The sequence below is a fragment of the Somniosus microcephalus genome, unplaced genomic scaffold (genome assembly GCF_052327205.1).
Source record: "Somniosus microcephalus isolate GS21.2 unplaced genomic scaffold, FLI_Smic_1.0 unresolved_chr4, whole genome shotgun sequence".
In the NCBI taxonomy this organism is placed as follows: Eukaryota; Metazoa; Chordata; class Chondrichthyes; order Squaliformes; family Somniosidae; genus Somniosus; species Somniosus microcephalus.
In genome coordinates this window covers 56709985-56731118 of record NW_028225182.1, presented here as the reverse complement: position 1 = coordinate 56731118, position 21134 = coordinate 56709985, and the positions used below count along the sequence as shown (strand labels likewise).

The following is a 21134-nucleotide window of genomic DNA, read 5'->3' as shown; positions in this document are numbered from 1 at the left end:
AGAAGGAGATGGATAGATTTCGAGACACAAAAGACATCAAGGGGTATGGGGAGAGAGCGGGACTATGGTATTGAGATAGAGGGTCAGCTGTGATCATGTTGAATGGCGGAGCAGGCTCGAATGGCCGAATCCTGCTCCTATTTTTCTGTGTTTTCAAACGGGCACATACTTCCTCACTGGGTCCACGGTGATGGGGGTTGGGTGCAGGACCTCTGGCTGATTTCCCCCATCCTCCCTAACGCGGGGGGGGGGGGTGGGGAGCGGAGAACTGTCTGCGCCGGCTGAGGGTGGAGCCCTGGGTGATGTGTCCACACACTGAGCCAGCGTGGGGGTGGTGCCCTCTCCCCCACAATGAGTTGCTGGGGGGATACGGAGCGGCTGTGTTCCAGCCTGGGACCCCCTCGGGATTTGATGGGGTGGGGAGGGGGAAGAGTTCCGGGCTCCGTTCATCGGTGGGACCTCTCCAGAGATTCAAGATTGGGACTCGACCACCGGCGACCGCATTGGATCCAGGTAAAGAGCATTCTGTTAAGGTCCTCCCTCATCCCCTGAACCCCGAACCCTGCCTGAGATCCGGTGGGGGTGCATGCCATGTTATTAACCTGCAGCTTGGGGGGGTTGAGGGGCTCTGTTAGCCTGTGGGTTCTGCACACACTCACTCAGCACCTGGTTTAATGTTTAAGAGGGAGTGGCGGGGCGGGTTTAAACCCCATCGTGATCCTCACTCGAGCCAGCCGGTGCGGGCAGGTGAGCACGTTCCTTTTGCATGTTGCCTGGTGTTTGCTTAAAGGGGCTGCTCTGGGACGTGACCCCACCTCGCTGGTGGGGATTGACCCCACACTATCGCTGTTTTCATTGGCTGCTGGGGGAGAGTCGCTGGGTTCACGCATGCTGGTAAATGCCGACTATTTAAAGGGACCTTGTCGCTGGTGATGGGGGCAGCAGGAGTCCCTGTCCCCTTAGATATTGGGGGAAACGAGCGCAGAGCAAGATCCCGACCCCCCCGCATGGGTGTTTGTTCTCGCTGGGGTACGGGTCTCACGGGCACCGGCCGCCCTCCAGCGCCTGACTCCAGTGGTCGTACTTCAGGTGAGCCCAGGCTCTTCGACCATGAGGGCATCGCAAGCCGAGCCACACCCTGCCCTCACTGCCGGGGTCGCTGGACAGTGAAGGGGAGTGGGGAACCTGGCTGTTCACACCCCTCCCCCTTTCTATCTCCCCCCTCGCGCTCGCCCCCCCCCCTCGCGCCCTCTCCCCCCCCTCGCGCTCCCTCTCCCCCCTCGCGCTCCCTCTCCCCCCCCTCGTGCCCTCTCTCCCCCCCTCGTGCCCTCTCTCCCCCCCTCGCGCTCCCTCTCCCCCCTCGCGCTGCCTCTCCCCCCCTCGCGCTCTCTCTCCCCCCCTCGTGCCCTCTCTCCCCCCTCGCGCTCTCCCCCCTCGTGCCCTCTCTCCCCCCTTGTGCCCTCTCTCCCCCCTCGCGCTCTCTCTCCCCCCCTCGTGCCCTCTCTCCCCCCCTCGTGCCCTCTCTCCCCCCTCGCGCTCTCTCTCCCCCCCTCGCGCTCTCTCTCCCCCCCTCGCGCTCCCTCTCCCCCCCCCTCGCGCTCCCTCTCCCCCCCCTCGCGCTGCCTCTCCCCCCCTCGTGCCCTCTCTCCCCCCCTCGCGCTCCCTCTCCCCCCCTCGCGCTGCCTCTCCCCCCCTCGTGCCCTCTCTCCCCCCTCGCGCTCTCTCTCCCCCCTCGCGCTCCCTCTCTCCCCCCTCGCGCTCCCTCTCTCCCCCCTCGCGCTCCCTCTCTCCCCCCCTCGTGCCCTCTCTCCCCCCTCGCGCTCCCTCTCTCCCCCCTCGCGCTCCCTCTCTCCCCCCTCGCGCTCTCTCTCCCCCCCTCGTGCCCTCTCTCCCCCCCTCGTGCCCTCTCTCCCCCCTCGCGCTGCCTCTCCCCCCCTCGCGCTGCCTCTCCCCCCCTCGTGCCCTCTCCCCCCCCTCGTGCCCTCTCCCCCCCTCGCGCTCTCTCTCTCCCCTCCTCGCGCTCTCTCTCCCCCCTCGCGCGCTCTCCCCCCCTCACGCTCTCTCTCCCCCCCCTCGCGCTCCCTCTCCCCCCCTCTCTCTCTCTCCCCCCCCCTGCCCTCCCTCTCCCCCCTCACGCTCTCTCTCTCTCCCCCCCCCTCGCTCTCTCTCTCCCCCCCCCCTCTCTCTCCCCCCCCTCACGCTCTCTCTCCCCCCCCTCACGCTCTCTCTCCCCCCCCTCACGCTCTCTCTCCCCCCCCCCTGCCCTCCCTCTCCCCCCTCGCGCTCTCTCCCCCCCCTCGCGCTCTCTCTCTCTCTCTCTCCCCCCCCTCTCTCTCCCCCCCTCACGCTCTCTCCCCCCCCTCGCGCTCTCTCTCTCTCTCCCTGCCCCTCCCTCTCCCTTTTCTCTCTCTCCCCCCCCCCCCTCGCGCTCTCTCTCTCTCCCCCTGCCCCTCCCTCTCCCTTTTCTCTCTCTCTCTCTTTCCCCCCCGCCGCCCCGCCTTGCCCCGGGGAACAGTGCAACAGCGACAAGGCTCCTTTAAGAGACGTGTGCTCCTTTTCCTGTACCTGGTGCTGTCTCTCACCTCGTTCCCTTTACTCCTTTCCCCAGGAGGCCTTGTGTCAGTCCCGGCACATCCTGGAGGACGATGGGCTGCTGAAAGTGGCACAGACGGTGCAGAACCTGGAGCAGGCCGCCCAGCCCAAGCAAGTCCGCCTGTCGGGTCAGGACTGAACGAGTATCTGTGGTCAGCTGTGATGGAAGCACGGCTATCGTATTGAACAGGCTGCTTTGAGTTGATGGGGGCCGGAGAGTTGTCAAGCGTTTAATGGCTGAACGTTGCCAACAGGACCAAATTTTCCAAGTCTAAAGAGTTTAAAAACAATCCGATGTAAACTTCACATTATATCCTTTTTTCATTTTGTCTACGTGCGGCTCCTCTCCTCTCCCGAAGCGCCGACTCTCGCTGGGGTGCAGTTCCCACCCCAGCCCCCCTCGCCCAATGATGACCCACTTGGCGGCACAGCTCACTGCGTATCATTGAGGACCAGGACTGTGTCTCGCTTTCCCGGCCCCAGCTCTAGCCCAGGGGGGCTCTGATGCTAATCGTATCCTCCACTGCTGCACCCCCCCCCCCCCCCCCCCGCACACATCAGCCGGGATTGGACCCTGGGATCTTCCTGCTCTGTGTGGCTCACTACCACAGCAGGTGCTGCCTTCACCCACTGCAAAAGTACTTCATTGGCTGTAAAGCGCTTTGGGACGGCCTGAGGTGGTGAAAGGTGCTGGAGAAACGCGAGTTCTTTCTTCCTTTGTGTTCTGCAGTTGTTAATAAAACCTTCAGACCAATAATCCTGTGGTGTATCTTTTATTAGCGAATGAACAGATTTGTGACCACAGTTTAACGTAAACAGGGACAATGAATACAGAAAGATGCCGAACATAACGGGCAACCATTTAAAACAGGAAAATAAAACACACATTGTCTCCTCCCCACCAAATAATACAAGAAACAGCACAAGCCTTATCGCATCTTTCAACCCCGATTAACGCTCCTTTACTGCATTCATGAGCCTGAAGCATGATATTAAATACCCTCTGGTTAAACGGTGACTAGAAGATTCTACCCGTAAGCCCGCCCCTCCTTACCCTGACCCCTCACCCCCACCCCCCTACCCTGACCCCTCACCCCCGCCCCTTACCCTGACCCCTCCTGACCACTCACCCCACCCCCTACCCTGACCCCTCACCCCTCCTGACCACTCACCCCACCCCCTACCCTGACCCCTCCTGACCACTCACCCCCACACCCTACCCTGACCCCTCACCCCTCCTGACCACTCACCCCACCCCCTACCCTGACCCCTCACCCCTCCTGACCACTCACCCCGCCCCTTACCCTGACCCCTCACCCCTCCTGACCACTCACCCCGCCCCTGACCCCTCACCCCTCCTGACCACTCACCCCTCCTGACCACTCACCCCCACACCCTATCCTGACCCCTCACCCCACCCCCTACCCTGACCCCTCACCCCTCCTGACCACTTACCCTGACCCCTCACCCCTCCTGACCACTCACCCCGCCCCTTACCCTCACCCCTCCTGACCACTCACCCCGCCCCTTACCCTGACCCCTCACCCCTCCTGACCACTCACCCCCACCCCCTACCCTGACCCCTCCTCGCCCCCAGCCAGCGTGAGACCGGGTCATTCGTACTGCACCCACAGACATAGGTACACAAAGCACGAGTGCCTGACTGGAGAGGGGGGCTCTCTCACTGGGGGGCTCATTGGGCACCGCTCCCACCTCTTCAAACAACATCTCCAGGCAGCCGAGCTCTGTGACACACAAAGCAACAAATGAGAAAAGCCTTCGACCCAACCGCAGGCGCACTCTCCCCCATCGTGGACTCTACCCACCCATTTAATCTCCTCCCACAGCCCGTGTACACTCTCCCCTATCACAGACTCTACCCACCCATTGAATCTCCTCCCACAGCCCATGGACACTCTCCCCTATCACAGACTCTACCCACCCATTGAATCTCCTCCTACAGCCCATGTACACGCTCCCCTATCACTGACTCTACCCACCCATTTAATCTCCTCCCACAGCCCATGGACACTCTCCCCTATCACAGACTCTACCCACCCATTGAATCTCCTCCCACAGCCCATGGACACTCTCCCCTATCACAGACTCTACCCACCCATTGAATCTCCTCCCACAGCCCATGGACACTCTCCCCTATCATGGACTCTACCCACCCATTTAATCTCCTCCCAGAGCCCATGGACACTCTCCCCTATCACAGACCCTACCCACTCATTTAATCTCCTCCCACATCCCATGTACACTCTCCCCTATCACAGACTCTACCCACCCATTTAATCTCCTCCCACAACCCATGGACACTCTCCCCTATCACAGACTCTACCCACCCATTTAATCTCCTCCCACAGCCCATGGACACTCTCCCCTATCACAGACTCTACCCACCCATTGAATCTCCTCCCACAGCCCATGGACACTCTCCCCTATCACTGACTCCACCCACCCATTTAATCTCCTCCCACAGCCCATGGACACTCTCCCCTATCACTGACTCTACCCACCCATTTAATCTCCTCCCACAGCCCATGGACACTCTCCCCTATCATGGACTCTACCCACCCATTTAATCTCCTCCCACAGCCCATGGACACTCTCCCCTATCACAGACTCTACCCACCCATTTAATCTCCTCCCACAGCCCATGTACACTCTCCCCTATCACGGACTCTACCCACCCATTTAATCTCCTCCCACAGCCCATGTACACTCTCCCCTATCACGGACTCTACCCACCCATTTAATCTCCTCCCACAGCCCATGTACACTCTCCCCTATCACGGACTCTACCCACCCATTTAATCTCCTCCCACAGCCCATGTACACTCTCCCCTATCACGGACTCTACCCACCCATTTAATCTCCTCCCACAGCCCATGTACACTCTCCCCTATCACGGACTCTACCCACCCATTTAATCTCCTCCCAGAGCCCATGGACACTCTCCCCTATCACAGACTCTACCCACCCATTTAATCTCCTCCCACAGCCCATGTACACTCTCCCCTATCACAGACTCTACCCACCCATTTAATCTCCTCCCACAGCCCATGTACACTCTCCCCTATCACAGACTCTACCCACTCATTTAATCTCCTCCCACAGTCCATGGACACTCTCCCCTATCACAGACTCTACCCACCCATTTAATCTCCTCCCACAGCCCATGGACACTCTCCCCTATCACTGACTCTACCCACCCATTGAATCTCTTCCCACAGCCCATGGACACTCTCCCCTATCACAGACTCTACCCACCCATTCAATCTCCTCCCACAGCCCATGTACACTCTCCCCTATCACAGACTCTACCCACCCATTGAATCTCCTCCCACAGCCCATGTACACTCTCCCCTATCACTGACTCTACCCACCCATTTAATCTCCTCCCACAGCCCATGGACTCGCTATCAGGGACTGCACCCTATTTAATTTCCTCAAACCTCCAGTTAATAAAGCTACAGAATTGGTTTTAAATTCCCAAAGACCCTGATGCTAAGAATGTCTAACCTCACTATCCAAACTCTGAACAGCTGCCTCTCACCGTGATTGGTTCCTGCAGATTCCAATCCCGACAAATAAGCCTATCATATAAGCCCCAGCCCTCCATTCGGTTCCTAAGCTGCCGAATGTGCATCTTATATTTAAAAGGATTGATTGACAAGGTGTTAACACTGGCATCTACCCAACAATGTGGAACATTGCCCGGATATGTCCTGTCCACAAAAAACAGGACAAATCCAAGTCAGCAAATCACCGCCCCATCAGTCTACTCTCAATAATCAGCAAAGTGATGGAAGGTGACATCGACAGTGTTATCAAGTGGCACTTACTCACCAATAACCTGCTCACTGATGCCCAGTTTGGATTCTGCCAAGACTACTCGGTTCCTGACCTCATTGCAGCCTTGGTCCAAACATGGACAAAAGAGCTGAATTCCAGAGGTGAGGTGAGAGTGACTGCCCCTGACATCAAGGCAGCATTTGACCGAGTGTGGCATCAAGGAGCCCTAGTAAAACTGAAGTCAATGGGAATCTGGGGGAAAGCGCTCCACTGGCTGGAGTTATACCCATCACAAAGGAAGATGGTTGTGGTTGTTGGAGGTCAATCATCTCAGCCGCAGGACATCACTGCAGGAGTTCCTCAGGGCAGTGTCCTAGGCCCAACCATCTTCAGCTTCTTCATCAATGACCTTCCAACATAAGGTCAGAAGTGGGGATGTTCGCTGATGACTGCACAGTGTTCAGTGCCATTCACAACTCCTCAGATAATGAAGCAGTCCGTGCCCGCATGCAACAAGACCTGGACAACATTCAGGCTTGGGCCGATAAGTGGTAGTTAACATTCGCGCCACAGAAGTGCCAGGCAATGACTATCTCCAACAAGCGAGCGTCTGACCACCGCCCCTTGACATTCAATGGCATTACCATCGCCGAATCCCCCACCATCAACATCCTGGGGGTCACCATTAACCAGAAACTTAACTGGACCAGCCACATAAATACTGTGGCAACAAGAGCAGGTCAGAGGCTGGGTATTCTGCGGCGAGTGTCTCACCTCCTGACTCCCCAAAGCCTTTCCACCATCTACAAGGCACAAGTCAGGAGTGTGATGGAATACTCTCCACTTGCCTGGATGAGTGCAGCTCCAACAACACTCGAAGCTCGACACCATCCAGGACAAAGCAGCCCGCTTGACTGGCACCCCATCCACCACCTTAAACATTCACTCCCTCCACCACCGGCGCACCGTGGCTGCAGTGTGTACCATCTACAAGATGCACTGCAGCAACTCGCCAAGGCTTCTTCGGCAGCACCTCCCAAACCCACGAGCTCTTCCACCTGGAAGGACAAGGGCAGCAGGCGCATGGGAACACCACCACCTCCAAGTTCCCCTCCACGTCACACACCGTCCCGACGTGGAAATATATCGTCGATCCTTCGTCGCTGGGTCAAAATCCTGGCACTCCCTCCCTAACAGCACTGCGGGAGCACCTTCACCACACGGACTGCAGCGGTTCAAGGCGGCGGCTCACCACCACCTTCTCAAGGGGCAACTAGGGATGGGCAATAAATGCTGGCCTTGCCAGCGACGCCCACATCCCATAAATGAAAAGAAAACCTCGGGAAGAGAGAGTGGAGTTGAACGACGAGGAGTGTTTAAACCACAAACCATCTTTGCAAACATCCTTTCATGTCATTGGCAAAGAAGCAGTAAGCCCATTAGATGTTTCGTTTGCAGACTGCTTCACCCCTAACCCCACCCCACCCCACCAAGTCATGCCATGGTGATCAGACGAGCTGGACTCTTGCGGGGGGCGGTGGGGAGGGCTCGCGCTGGCCCCCAGAGAAGCAGCGGAATGGTGCGGCTCAGAGATGGACGGTGAAAGGTCAGTTGGTGGAGTTGATGACAGAGGTGGCCGAGTCCAGCTCGTGCCTGAAGGAGACTCGCGCCTTCCCGCTGTAGTAGGCGCGGTTTTTCTGACTGTCGCCTTCGCTGCTGCCCTTGCGCTGACTGCTCGTCTCCATCGAGGTCACGGGACCTGAGGGGAGGGAAGAGAAGGAAACCGAGAATTAATAAGCGAGGTCGCCCCAATTGGAGCCAATTCGGGAGTGTTTGGCCGGAGGGCTGTGTGGGTATCCCCGGCCACACTTGTTCCACGGGATTCACGCTCTGTGACTTGCGCACAGTGAAGGACACGAGTGTCATGCGCTCGGGATGACGGGGCAGCCATGTAGAGTCGGCGGGGGGGGGGGAGCGCGGGGGGATGTTGAGCGGAGGTGCACTGGGGGTGGTGCCACCTTGTCTGGGCCACACTTTCACCTCGCGAATGCTGTGCCGCGACTGTAGGGTGCCCCAGCCGTCGTCCCTCCTTCCCCGCGCGGGGTGGTGAGCTGTGGCCTCCATTGCGGGGTTGGGCGTGAGCGGAGGCCGGGAGAATCTCGCCGCAAGGGGAGTGGCAGGAGGACAATCAATGGGGCGCTGCACTCCGGCCCTCAGTTGAATTTCCCAATCACTGTCCGTTGCCTCCCCCGCCGCCAGTTCACGTGTCAGCTGAGGGCTAACTGTGACGCCTCGTGTAGTTGAATAGCCTGCCCTCAGTCCACACCTCAAAAATGGTCACTTGAGTGAGGGACTGGAGAGCAGTCAATGTCCGTGGAAACGTGGTGGGGGCAATGGGAAGAGGTGGTGTTGAGCGGAGTAACTGTGGGACGGGATGGGACGGGGAAGACTCACCCTCCAGGCTCTGGCTCTTGGCCAGCTTGCTGCGCTCCTTGCGTCGGTTATACCAGGGGAAACAGGTCAGCACTTTCACGCCCATCGTCCCCTCGACACGGGGCCTGTACACTGCAACAAGAAACAAGATCCGTGGATCAGCCCTGAATCCACAGCAGGCAGCGCTCACCGCTCACCCCACTGCCGCACACACTCACGGTGTAGCCAACACAATGGGCCGAACGGCCACTCGCTGTGGCTCTGTCCCATACTCCCTGCCACCTGACCGCTGTCCCCTGACCTCTGTCCCTGCCCCCGACCTCTGTCCCTGCCCCCCGACCTTTGTCCCCGCCCCCGACCTCTGTCCCTGCCCCTCGACCTCTGTCCCTGCCCCCGACCTCTGTCCCTGCCCCCGACCTCTGTCCCTGCCCCGCGACCTCTGTCCCTGCCCCCTGCCCCGTCCCTACCCCCGACCTCTGTTCCTGCCCCGACCTCTGTCCCTGCCCCTGACCCCGACCTCTGTCCCTGCCCCCCGACCTCTGTCCCTGCCCCCCGACCTCTGTCCCTGCCCCCCGACCTCTGTCCCTGCCCCCCGACCTCTGTCCCTGCCCCCCGACCTCTGTCCCTGCCCCCCGACCTCTGTCCCTGCCCCCCGACCTCAGTCCCTGCCCCCTGACCCTGCCCCCGACCTCTGTCCCTGCCCCCGACCTCTGTCCCTGCCCCGTCCCTACCCCCGACCTCTGTTCCTGCCCCGACCTCTGTCCCTGCCCCTGACCCCGACCTCTGTCCCTCCCCCCGACCTCTGTCCCTGCCCCCCGACCTCTGTCCCTGCCCCCCGACCTCTGTCCCTGCCCCCCGACCTCTGTCCCTGCCCCCCGACCTCTGTCCCTGCCCCCCGACCTCTGTCCCTGCCCCCGACCTCTGTCCCTGCCCCCCGACCTCTGTCCCTACCCCCGACCTCTGTCCCTGCCCCCGACCTCTGTCCCTGCCCCCTGACCCTGCCCCCGACCTCTGTCCCTGCCCCCGACCTCTGTCCCTGCCCCCGACCCCTGACCCTGCCCCCGACCTCTGTCCCTACCCCCGACCTCTGTCCCTGCCCCCGACCTCTGTCCCTGCCCCCTGACCCTGCCCCCGACCTCTGTCCCTAACCCCGACCTCTGTCCCTGCCCCCTGACCCCGACCTCTGTCCCTGCCCCCGACCTCTGTCCCTGCCCCCGACCTCTGTCCCTGCCCCCTGACCCCGACCTCTGTCCCTAACCCCGACCTCTGTCCCTGCCCCCGACCTCTGTCCCTGCCCCCTGTCCCTACCCCCGACCTCTGTCCCTGCCCCCTGACCCCGACCTCTGTCCCTAACCCCGACCTCTGTCCCTGCCCCCGACCTCTGTCCCTGCCCCCTGTCCCTACCCCCGACCTCTGTCCCTGCCCCCTGACCCCGACCTCTGTCCCTAACCCCGACCTCTGTCCCTGCCCCCGACCTCTGTCCCTGCCCCGACCTCTGTCCCATGCCCCCTGCTCCTTGCCCTATGCTCCTTTCCTTACCCCTTGTCCCATGCTCCACCCCATTACATTGAGGGAGAAGCCGGTATTCCCATATTTCACAGTGCTGACATTCCACCATCTCCGTCACTCCCTAAATACCCTCCGGCCTGAGACACGGATTCCTGCAGAACTAACCCGAGCCTGAGCTCCCAGTCCGGGCCTCGGTGTGACTCACTCCTCTCCTGTGTCAGTAAGTGCTCCAGCTCGGTATTCTGGCCCAGGGTGGTGCTGGGAGAAGAAGGTGAGGCTCACGGTGTAAATACTGGGCAGTGATCAGGAGCAGGAACCCTGGCTGATTTCCCCTCTCTCTAACCCAGGGGTCACTGGACAGTGATCGGGAGCAGGAACCCTGGCTGATTTCCCCTCTCTCTAACCCAGGGGTCACTGGACAGTGATCGGGAGCAGGAACCCTGGCTGATTTCCCCCTCTCTCTAACCCAGGGGTCACTGGACAGTGATCAGGAGCGGGAACCCTGGCTGATTTCCCCTCTCTCTAACCCAGGGGTCACTGGACAGTGATCAGGAGCAGGAACCCTGGCTGATTTCCCCTCTCTCTAACCCAGGGGTCACTGGACAGTGATCAGGAGCAGGAACCCTGGCTGATTTCCCCCCTCTCTCTAACCCAGGGGTCACTGGGCAGTGATCAGGAGCAGGAACCCTGGCTGATTTCCCCTCTCTCTAACCCAGGGGTCACTGGACAGTGATCAGGAGCAGGAACCCTGGCTGATTCCCCCTCTCTCTAACCCTGGGGTCACTGGACAGTGATCAGGAGCAGGAACCCTGGCTGATTTCCCCTCTCTCTCTAACCCAGGGGTCACTGGGCAGTGATCAGGAGCAGGAACCCTGGCTGATTTCCCCTCTCTCTAACCTAGGGGTCACTGGACAGTGATCAGGAGCAGGAACCCTGGCTGATTTCCTCTCTCTCTAACCCAGGGGTCACTGGACAGTGATCAGGAGCAGGAACCCTGGCTGATTTCCCCTCTCTCTAACCCAGGGGTCACTGGACAGTGATCAGGAGCAGGAACCCTGGCTGATTTCCCCTCTCTCTAACCCAGGGGTCACTGGACAGTGATCAGGAGCAGGAACCCTGGTTGATTTCCCTCTCTCTAACCCAGGGGTCACTGGGCAGTGATCAGGAGCAGGAACCCGGGCTGATTTCCCCCTCTCTCTAACCCAGGGGTCACTGGACAGTGATCAGGAACCCTGGCTGATTTACCCTCTCTCTAACCCAGGGGTCACTGGGCAGTGATCAGGAGCAGGGACCCTGGCTGATTTCGCCTCTCTCTAACCCAGGGGTCACTGGACAGTGATCAGGAGCAGGAACCCTGGCTGATTTCCCCTCTCTCTAACCCAGGGGTCACTGGGCAGTGATCAGGAGCAGGAACCCTGGCTGATTTCCCCTCTCTCTAACCCAGGGGTCACTGGACAGTGACCAGGAGCAGGAACCCTGGCTGATTTCCCCTCTCTCTCTAACCCAGGGGTCACTGGACAGTGATCGGGAGCAGGAACCCTGGCTGATTTCCCCTCTCTCTAACCCAGAGGTCACTGGACAGTGATCAGGAACAGGAACCCTGGCTGATTTCCCCCTCTCTCTAACCCAGGGGTCACTGGACAGTGATCAGGAGCAGGAACCCTGGCTGATTTCCCCTCTCTAACCCAGGGGTCACTGGGCAGTGATCAGGAGCAGGAACCCTGGCTGATTTCCCCTCTCTCTAACCCAGGGGCCACTGGACAGTGATCAGGAGCAGGAACCCTGGCTGATTTCCCCTCTCTCTAACCCAGGGGCCACTGGACAGTGATCAGGAGCAGGAACCCTGGCTGATTTCCCCTCTCTCTAACCCAGGGGTCACTGGACAGTGATCAGCAGCAGGAACCCTGGCTGATTTCCCCCTCTCTCTAACCCAGGGGTCACTGGGCAGTGATCAGGAGCAGGAACCCTGGCTGATTTCGCCTCTCTCTAACCCAGGGGTCACTGGACAGTGATCAGGAGCAGGAACCCTGGCTGATTTCCCCTCTCTCTAACCCAGGGGTCACTGGGCAGTGATCAGGAGCAGGAACCCTGGCTGATTTCCCCTCTCTCTAACCCAGGGGTCACTGGGCAGTGATCAGGAGCAGGAACCCTGGCTGATTTCCCCTCTCTCTCTAACCCAGGGGTCACTGGGCAGTGATCAGGAGCAGGAACCCTGGCTGATTTCCCCTCTCTCTAACCCAGGGGTCACTGGACAGTGATCAGGAGCAGGAACCCTGGCTGATTTCGCCTCTCTCTAACCCAGGGGTCACTGGACAGTGATCAGGAACAGGAACCCTGGCTGATTTCCCCTCTCTCTAACCCAGGGGTCACTGGGCAGTGATCAGGAGCAGGAACCCGGGCTGATTTCCCCCTCTCTCTAACCCAGAGGTCACTGGACAGTGATCAGGAACCCTGGCTGATTTACCCTCTCTCTAACCCAGGGGTCACTGGGCAGTGATCAGGAGCAGGAACCCTGGCTGATTTCCTCTCTCTCTAACCCAGGGATCACTGGGCAGTGATCAGGAGCAGGAACCCTGGCTGATTTCCCCTCTCTCTAACCCAGGGGTCACTGGGCAGTGATCAGGAGCAGGAACCCTGGCTGATTTCGCCTCTCTCTAACCCAGGGGTCACTGGACAGTGATCAGGAGCAGGAACCCTGGCTGATTTCCCCTCTCTCTAACCCAGGGGTCACTGGGCAGTGATCAGGAGCAGGAACCCTGGCTGATTTCCCCTCTCTCTAACCCAGGGGTCACTGGGCAGTGATCAGGAGCAGGAACCCTGGCTGATTTCCCCTCTCTCTCTAACCCAGGGGTCACTGGGCAGTGATCAGGAGCAGGAACCCTGGCTGATTTCCCCTCTCTCTAACCCAGGGGTCACTGGACAGTGATCAGGAGCAGGAACACTGGCTGATTTCGCCTCTCTCTAACCCAGGGGTCACTGGACAGTGATCAGGAACAGGAACCCTGGCTGATTTCCCCTCTCTCTAACCCAGGGGTCACTGGGCAGTGATCAGGAACAGGAACCCTGGCTGATTTCGCCTCTCTCTAACCCAGGGGTCACTGGGCAGTGATCAGGAGCAGGAACCCTGGCTGATTTCCCCTCTCTCTAACCCAGGGGTCACGGGGCAGTGATCAGGAGCAGGAACCCTGGCTGATTTCCCCTCTCTCTAACCCAGGGGTCACTGGACAGTGATCAGGAACAGGAACCCTGGCTGATTTCCCCTCTCTCTAACCCAGGGGTCACTGGACAGTGATCAGGAGCAGGAACCCTGGCTGATTTCGCCTCTCTCTAACCCAGGGGTCACTGGGCAGTGATCAGGAGCAGGAACCCTGGCTGACTTCGCCCTTCTAACCGTGAGTTCAGTCACCCCACCACTGCCCAGGGTGAGCTCTCATTCAGCGCGGAGAATGTGGGACCTCCCCTATCGATGCTTCAAACACTTCCCCAGTCTCGCGTCTGCGCTGGATTCCTGTGGCTTTTTATGTAAACAAATTAAAGGTTATCGCCCTAAAATAAATGATCACTTGGCACAGGTCGCTTTCTCTCCACTCCTGACAGTGATGGCAGGTAAACTGTCGAACAAACACGCAATAAAATCTGGGGTTCCAACTCATGCACCCCTGAAAACTTCACCATTTAACTGGAATTCTTTCATTTCAAAAATGAACGATCTTCCTTACCTGATATGTGTTGAGCAAGTTCAAACTCCAAATTGCTCCCAAATTTTCTTCAATGGAAGAATGCAGAACCATTAACCTGCTTCACCCAATGGAGAGTCGTCAGATTGGCACTCACACTCACTCACACTCGCTCACACTCACTCACACTCGCTCACACTCGCTCACACTCTCACACTCGCTCACACACTCTCACACTCGCTCACACACTCTCACACTCGCTCACACACTCTCACACTCGCTCACACTCGCTCACACTCGCTCACACTCGCTCACACACGCTCACACTCGCTCACACACTCTCACACTCGCTCACACTCACTCACACACGCTCACACTCACACTCACTCACACTCTCACTCTCACACTCTCACGCTCACACTCTCACGCTCACACTCTCACGCTCGCTCACACACTCACACACTCTCACACTCGCTCACACTCTCACACTCGCGCTCACACTCTCACACTCGCTCACACTCTCACACTCGCACTCACTCTCACACTCGCTCACACTCTCACACTCTCACTCTCACACTCGCTCACACGCTCTCACACTTGCTCACACTCACTCACACACTCTCACACTCGCTCACAGTCTCTCACTCACTCACACACTCTCACTCTTTCACTCAAACCCCCTCACACACTTACTCTCACTCACACTTGTTCACACACTTACACACGCTCACACTCAATCACTCACTTACACTCACACTCGCTGACACTCACTTGCCCTCAGAGAGACTTGAGACAAACTTCTAGAATCTTTCTGCAGTCTGGTTTTGCAAGATATGTGGGAGTTACGCCCACATTCAGTCTCTCCCACTTTCTCTCTCTCTCTCTCTCGCTTTCTCTCTCTTGCTTGCTTGCTTTCTCTCTTTCTCTCTCTCTCTCTCTGAACAATGATTTAATAGCAACACTTTCTGGAAGTTTACCCAGACAACTTGCTGAGGTCCGCTGAGTTTCTAAAGTGCTTGGTGCCAGCACTCGACCTGACTCGGGGAAGTGAGTGAGTGTGCTGCCTCCTTATATACCGTCGCAGTACATGGATTGCTCAGCTCTCGTGATCTCACCAGCAGAGCTATGTAAGTGGCTGGAGGAATGGGAGTGGGGCCAAGGTTCCTCGTCTAACCTGAACACACCCCCCTCTGGCTCCGTCGACATTACAGCAGCAATCTCTCTCCTTAAAGTGACACAGCTCCCCCTCAGCGCGGTGACCGTCTCTGCTAACAGGCGGTCAGAAGCTGGCTCGAGGTGTGGGTACATTAGCCCCGGTGTCATTATCTCCCAGGCCCCAGGGCAAGGGGAGATACATTCAAGAGAAGGCCGTTCAGCCCCTCGAGCCTGTTACACAGGAACAGGAGGAGACCATTCAGCCCCTCGAGCCTGTTACACAGGAACAGGAGGAGGCCCATTCAGCCCCTCGAGTCTGTTACACAGGAACAGGAGGAGGCCATTCAGCCCCTCGAGCCTGTTACACAGGAACAGGAGGAGGCCCATTCAGCCCCCTCGAGCCTGTTACACAGGAACAGGAGGAGGCCCATTCAGCCCCTCGAGCCTGTTACACGGGAACAGGAGGAGGCCATTCAGCTCCTCGAGCCTGTTACACAGGAACAGGAGGAGGCCGTTCAGCCCCTCGAGCCTGTTACACAGGAACAGGAGGAGGCCCATTCAGCCCCTCGAGCCTGTTACACAGGAACAGGAGGAGGCCCCTTCAGCCCCTTGAGCCCGTTACACAGGAACAGGAGGAGGCCGTTCGGCCCCTCGAGCCTGTTACACAGGAACAGGAGGGGGCCATTCAGCCCCTCGAGCCTGTTACACGGGAACAGGAGGAGGCCATTCAGCCCCTCGAGCCTGTTACACAGGAACAGGAGGAGGCCATTCAGCCCCTCGAGCCTGTTACACAGGAACAGGAGGGGGCCATTCAGCCCCTCGAGCCTGTTACACGGGAACAGGAGGAGGCCATTCAGCTCCTCGAGCCTGTTACACAGGAACAGGAGGAGGCCGTTCAGCCCCTCGAGCCTGTTACACGGGAACAGGAGCAGGCTGTTCAGCCCCTCGAGTCTGTTACACAGGAACAGGAGGAGGCCATTCAGCCCCTCGAGCCTGTTACACAGGAACAGGAGGAGGCCATTCAACCCCTCGAGCCTGTTACACAGGAGCAGGAGGAGGCCGTTCAGCCCCTCGAGCCTGTTACACAGGAACAGGAGGAGGCCATTCAACCCCTCGAGCCTGTTACACAGGAACAGGAGGAGGCCATTCAGCCCCTCGAGCCTGTTACACAGGAACAGGAGGAGGCCATTCAGCCCCTCGAGCCTGTTCCGCCATTCAATGAGCTCAGGGCTGATCTGTATCTTAACTCCATCTACCCACCTCGGTTCCGTAACCCTTAATACCCTTACCCAACAAAAATCTATCAATCTCAGTTTTGAAATTTCCAATTGACCCCCAGCCTCAGCAGCTTTTTGGGGGAGAGAGTTCCAGATTTCCACCCCGCTTTGTGTGAAGAAGTGATTCCTGACATCACCCCTGAACGGCCTGGCTCTAATTTTAAGGTTCTGCCCCCTTGTTCTGGACTCCCCCCACCAGAGGAAATAGTTTCTCTCTCTCCACCCGATCAACTCCTTTAATCATCTTCAACACCTCGATTAGATCACCCCTTAATCTTCTAAACTCGAGGGAACACAAGCCCAGTCTGTGCAACCTGGCCTCGGAATTTAACCCTTTTTAGGGCGGTTCATGAGGCAGCAGGGGGCGCCTCCTTGTGTCAGACTGACCACGGCCAGTGTCAGCTTGGCTCGGTCAGTGCCCCTCTCAGCACTGGGCCAGATTGACCGCACCATCAAGATGGGCACTGCCATCCAGCACGGCGGGGGTGGGGGAGGGAGCTGCACTGTCGGAGGTGCTACCGACACACCCTCCAATAAATTGAGGCCCCGTCTCCCTGTTCCCAGGGAAGTTAAAAGATCCCGTGCAAGTACAGGCAGGAAATCGCAAACAATCCTCTTTTACCCAACGCTGTTTGCCAAAAAAAACCCATACTAACTGGACATTGCTCTTACGGCCAATTGTGGGATCTTGCTGTGCGCCGATCACCAGCTGCAGTTGTTCTCCTAGCTCGAGTCACCGCACGTTCCCGGTATTCTCTTGTGTGTGAAGGGCTTGGAGCTGTTACTGAGCGAGACGATAAGGTGCTGAGTAAATGCAGCTCTGTGTATTGCGTTCTAGTGAGCCCGTACCCGATCACACAGTGAGATTGGCAGAGAGAGAGAGTGAGGGTGTCGGTGTGTGAGAGTGTGTATATCTGTGTGTGTGTGTGAGTGTGTATATCTGTGTGTGAGGGTGTGTATATCTGTGTGTGTGAGTGTGTATATCGGTGTGAGTGAGTGTGTATATCGGTGTGAGTGAGTGTGTGTATCTGTGTGTGTGAGTGTGTATATCTGTGTGTGTGTGATTGTTGAGTGTGTATATCTGTGTGTGAGAGTGTGTATATCTGTGTGCGTGTGTGTATATCTGTGTGTGTGAGTGTGTATATCGGTGTGTGTGAGTGTGTATATCTGTGTGTGTGTGAGTGTGTGAGTGTGTATATCTGTGTGTGAGAGTGTGTATATCTGTGTGTGTGTGAGTGTGTATATCTGTGTGTGTGAGTGTGTATATCGGTGTGTGTGAGTGTGTATATCTGTGTGTGTGAGTGTGTATATCTGTGTGTGTGTGTATATCTGTGTGTGTAAGTGTGTATATCTGTGTGTGTGCGTGTGTATATCTGAGTGTGTGAGTGTGTATATCTGTGTGTGAGTGTCTATATCTGTGTGTGTGAGTGTGTATATCTGTGTGTGTGAGTGTGTATATCGGTGTGTGTGGGTGTGTATATCTGTGTGTGTGAGTGTGTATATCTGTGTGTGTGCGTGTGTATATCTGAGTGTGTGCGTGTGTATATCTGAGTGTGTGAGTGTGTATATTGGTGTGTGTGTGTCTATATCTGTGTGTGTGAGTGTGTATATCTGTGTGTGTGAGTGTGTATATCTGTGTGTGTGCGTGTGTATATCTGAGTGTGTGTGTGTGTATATCTGTGTGACTGTGTATATTTGTGTGTGTGAGTGTGTATATCTGTGTGTGTGAGTGTGTATATCTGTGTGTGTGCGTGTGTATATCTGAGTGTGTGTGTGTGTATATCTGTGTGAGTGTGTATATCTGTGTGTGTGAGTGTGTATATCGGTGTGTGCGAGTGTGTATATCGGTGTGTGAGTGTGTATATCTGTGTGTGTGAGTGTGTATATCGGTGTGTGCGAGTGTGTATATCGGTGTGTGAGTGTGTATATCTGTGTGTGTGAGTGTGTATATCGGTGTGTGCGAGTGTGTATATCGGTGTGTGAGTGTGTATATCTGTGTGTGTGAGTGTGTATATCGGTGTGTGTGAGTGTGTATATCGGTGTGTGTGAGTGTGTACATCTGTGTGAGTGTGTGAGTGTGTATATCTGTGTGTGTGACGTTCTCTGAGAGTTTATGGTCTGCTCACATTCCTTTCCACAGACACATAGACAAATATACACGCAGTTGTGAAACTGGCGGAACTCGCCTGTTCCAGACTTTGAAACTATTCAGTTTGACTCCGGGACTCACACAGTGGTCACGCAGCAGCCCAGTGCTCCGACTTTACTGATCTGCACTCACGCTGGCCGCAAAGGCGAGCCGGGGCACGAGGAGTCAGCCCAACCCTTGGACCCTGCTCTCGAGGTTTACCGCACTGTGTCCAGGGGGTGCAGTGTTTGCAGGGGAGCTCTGTCCCGCCCGCCCTGACCCAATGACTATCCCTCAACCAACCCCAGCACCAAAAAACGGTTAACATTTAACTCATTCGCTGCTTGTGGGATCGCGCTGTGCATACAATAGCTGCCGTGTCTGTCTGTAGAACAGCAATGGCAACACTTCAAACGCCAGTCAGTGTGAGGAGCTGCCTCGTAAACGCAGTTTTCTTGCTCATTTTCAGACTCTTGCTTGTCCGCGCCCAGGGATCTACCCAGAATCACCACTGCAGCCAACTTAACGAGAAATCTTTCCGCTCAGGACTCTGATGATTTCTTATTCTGGAGATGGGCCAGCTCAGGAAACATTTCTCATGACCTGGATTGTCATATCAGCGAAAACAGGCAACGAGTTCAGTCAGGCAGGCTCTCACCCTTTGAAGGAGGATTGACTGCTCTTTACCTGACTGTCATCGGAATTCGTTACTTCAAATATTATTTCAAATTGTTGTCAGCTGTGGTTCACTGGGTAGCACTCTCTCTCTCTCGCCTCTGAGTCAGAGGTTGTGGGTTCAAGTCCCGCCGCAGAGACTCGAGCACATAATCCAGGCTGACACTCCCAGTGCAGTACTGAGGGAGTGCCGCACTGTCGGAGGGGCAGTACTGAGGGAGCGCCGCACTGTCGGAGGGGCAGTACTGAGGGAGCGCCGCACTGTCGGAGGGGTAGTACTGAGGGAGCGCCGCACTGTCGGAGGGGCAGTACTGAGGGAGCGCCGCACTGTCGGAGGGGCAGTACTGAGGGAGCACCGCACTGTCAGAGGGGTAGTACTGAGGGAGCGCCGCACTGTCGGAGGGGCAGTACTGAGGGAACGCCGCACTGTCGGAGGGGCAGTACTGAGGGAGCGCCGCACTGTCGGAGGGGCAGTACTGAGGGAGCGCCGCACTGTCGGAGGGGCAGTACTGAGGGAGCGCCGCACTGTCGGAGGGGCAGTACTGAGGGAGGGCCGCACTGTCGGAGGGGCAGTACTGAGGGAACGCCGCACTGTCGGAGGGGCAGTACTGAGGGAGCGCCGCACTGTCGGAGGGGCAGTACTGAGGGAGCGCCGCACTGTCGGAGGGGCAGTACTGAGGGAACGCCGCACTGTCGGAGGGGCAGTACTGAGGGAGTGCCGCACTGTCGGAGGGGCAGTACTGAGGTAGCGCCGCACGGCAGGGAGCGATCGCTCCCGAGTCCCCGTTACCAGCTGTGTATAGAATGGCAGTGGTAGCCTGGGGGTGTGAGGGATTTAATACAGCAAATGGAACTCTGCCAAATCTTTTCTCTGCTTTGGTGAGACTGCAGGAAGCGGCTCTGTGACTATGGCCGGGACGGGGCTGTGTGATGCATTTCAATGTGGTTCGCAGCTCCCTGTCATCTGTGAGCAGCCTCGCTGCGATGAGAGGCTTTGCAAAACTGCCTCAGAGGCAGTTGTTGCCCCTTAACATCTGTCTCCTGGGCCGCTGGCTGTACAGGCCCAGTTAGTTTACAGCTCCCGCTGCAGTGTTCAGATACCTGATGCAGGGGTTACTGAGTCTAACTGCGGGTACCTCACCTACCATCATATTCTGTAGGCTTTGGACATCTGATACGGGCAGTGTGTTCAGCAGAGTCCGTTTAGGCAACTGTGGATCAGTCAGAAACACCAGGTTTGTGAATATTCAGTCTCAGCCCCGCGATTGGTGTTTGTTACAGAGCTTTCGTTATAGCCTCGCACTCTCACACACACACACACACTCACACACACTCTCTCACACTCACGCATACAAACTCTCACACTCACACCCACTCTCTCTCACACTCTCACACACACTCACACACACCCACTCACACACTCACACACTCACACTCACACACACTCACACACACCCACTCACACACTCACACTCACACACACTCTCTCACACTCACGCACACAAACTCTCACACTCACACACACTCACACACTCACGCACACACACACTCACACTCTCTCACACACAAACTCTCACACTCACACACACACACTCACACACACACACACACTCACACACACCCACTCACACACTCACACTCACACACACCCACACCCACTCACACACTCACACACTCACACACACACACACACACACACACACACACCCACACCCACTCACACACACTCACACACACCCACACACACTCACACACACCCACACCCACTCACACACACCCACTCACACACTCACACCCACACACACACTCACACACACTCACACACCCACACCCACTCACACACACACACACTCTCAGACACTCACACACTCACACTCACACACACCC

At 57.4% G+C, this 21134-nt stretch overlaps 1 protein-coding gene across 1 annotated transcript in view; it reads right to left on the bottom strand.

Moving 5' to 3' along the window:
• Nucleotides 1-5902: 5902 nt before the first annotated feature.
• The window catches only part of LOC147091135 (uncharacterized protein C2orf72 homolog), a 29923-nt gene continuing 14691 nt past the window's right edge, over nt 5903-21134 (bottom strand). Inside the window, exons 2-3 of the mRNA XM_085977600.1 lie at nt 8848-8958; nt 5903-8152 (exon numbers count right to left, since the gene is read on the bottom strand). Coding sequence (XP_085833726.1) covers nt 8001-8152; nt 8848-8958 — 263 coding nt within the window. The 3' untranslated portion in view covers nt 5903-8000. The remainder of the gene's footprint in view (nt 8153-8847; nt 8959-21134) is intronic.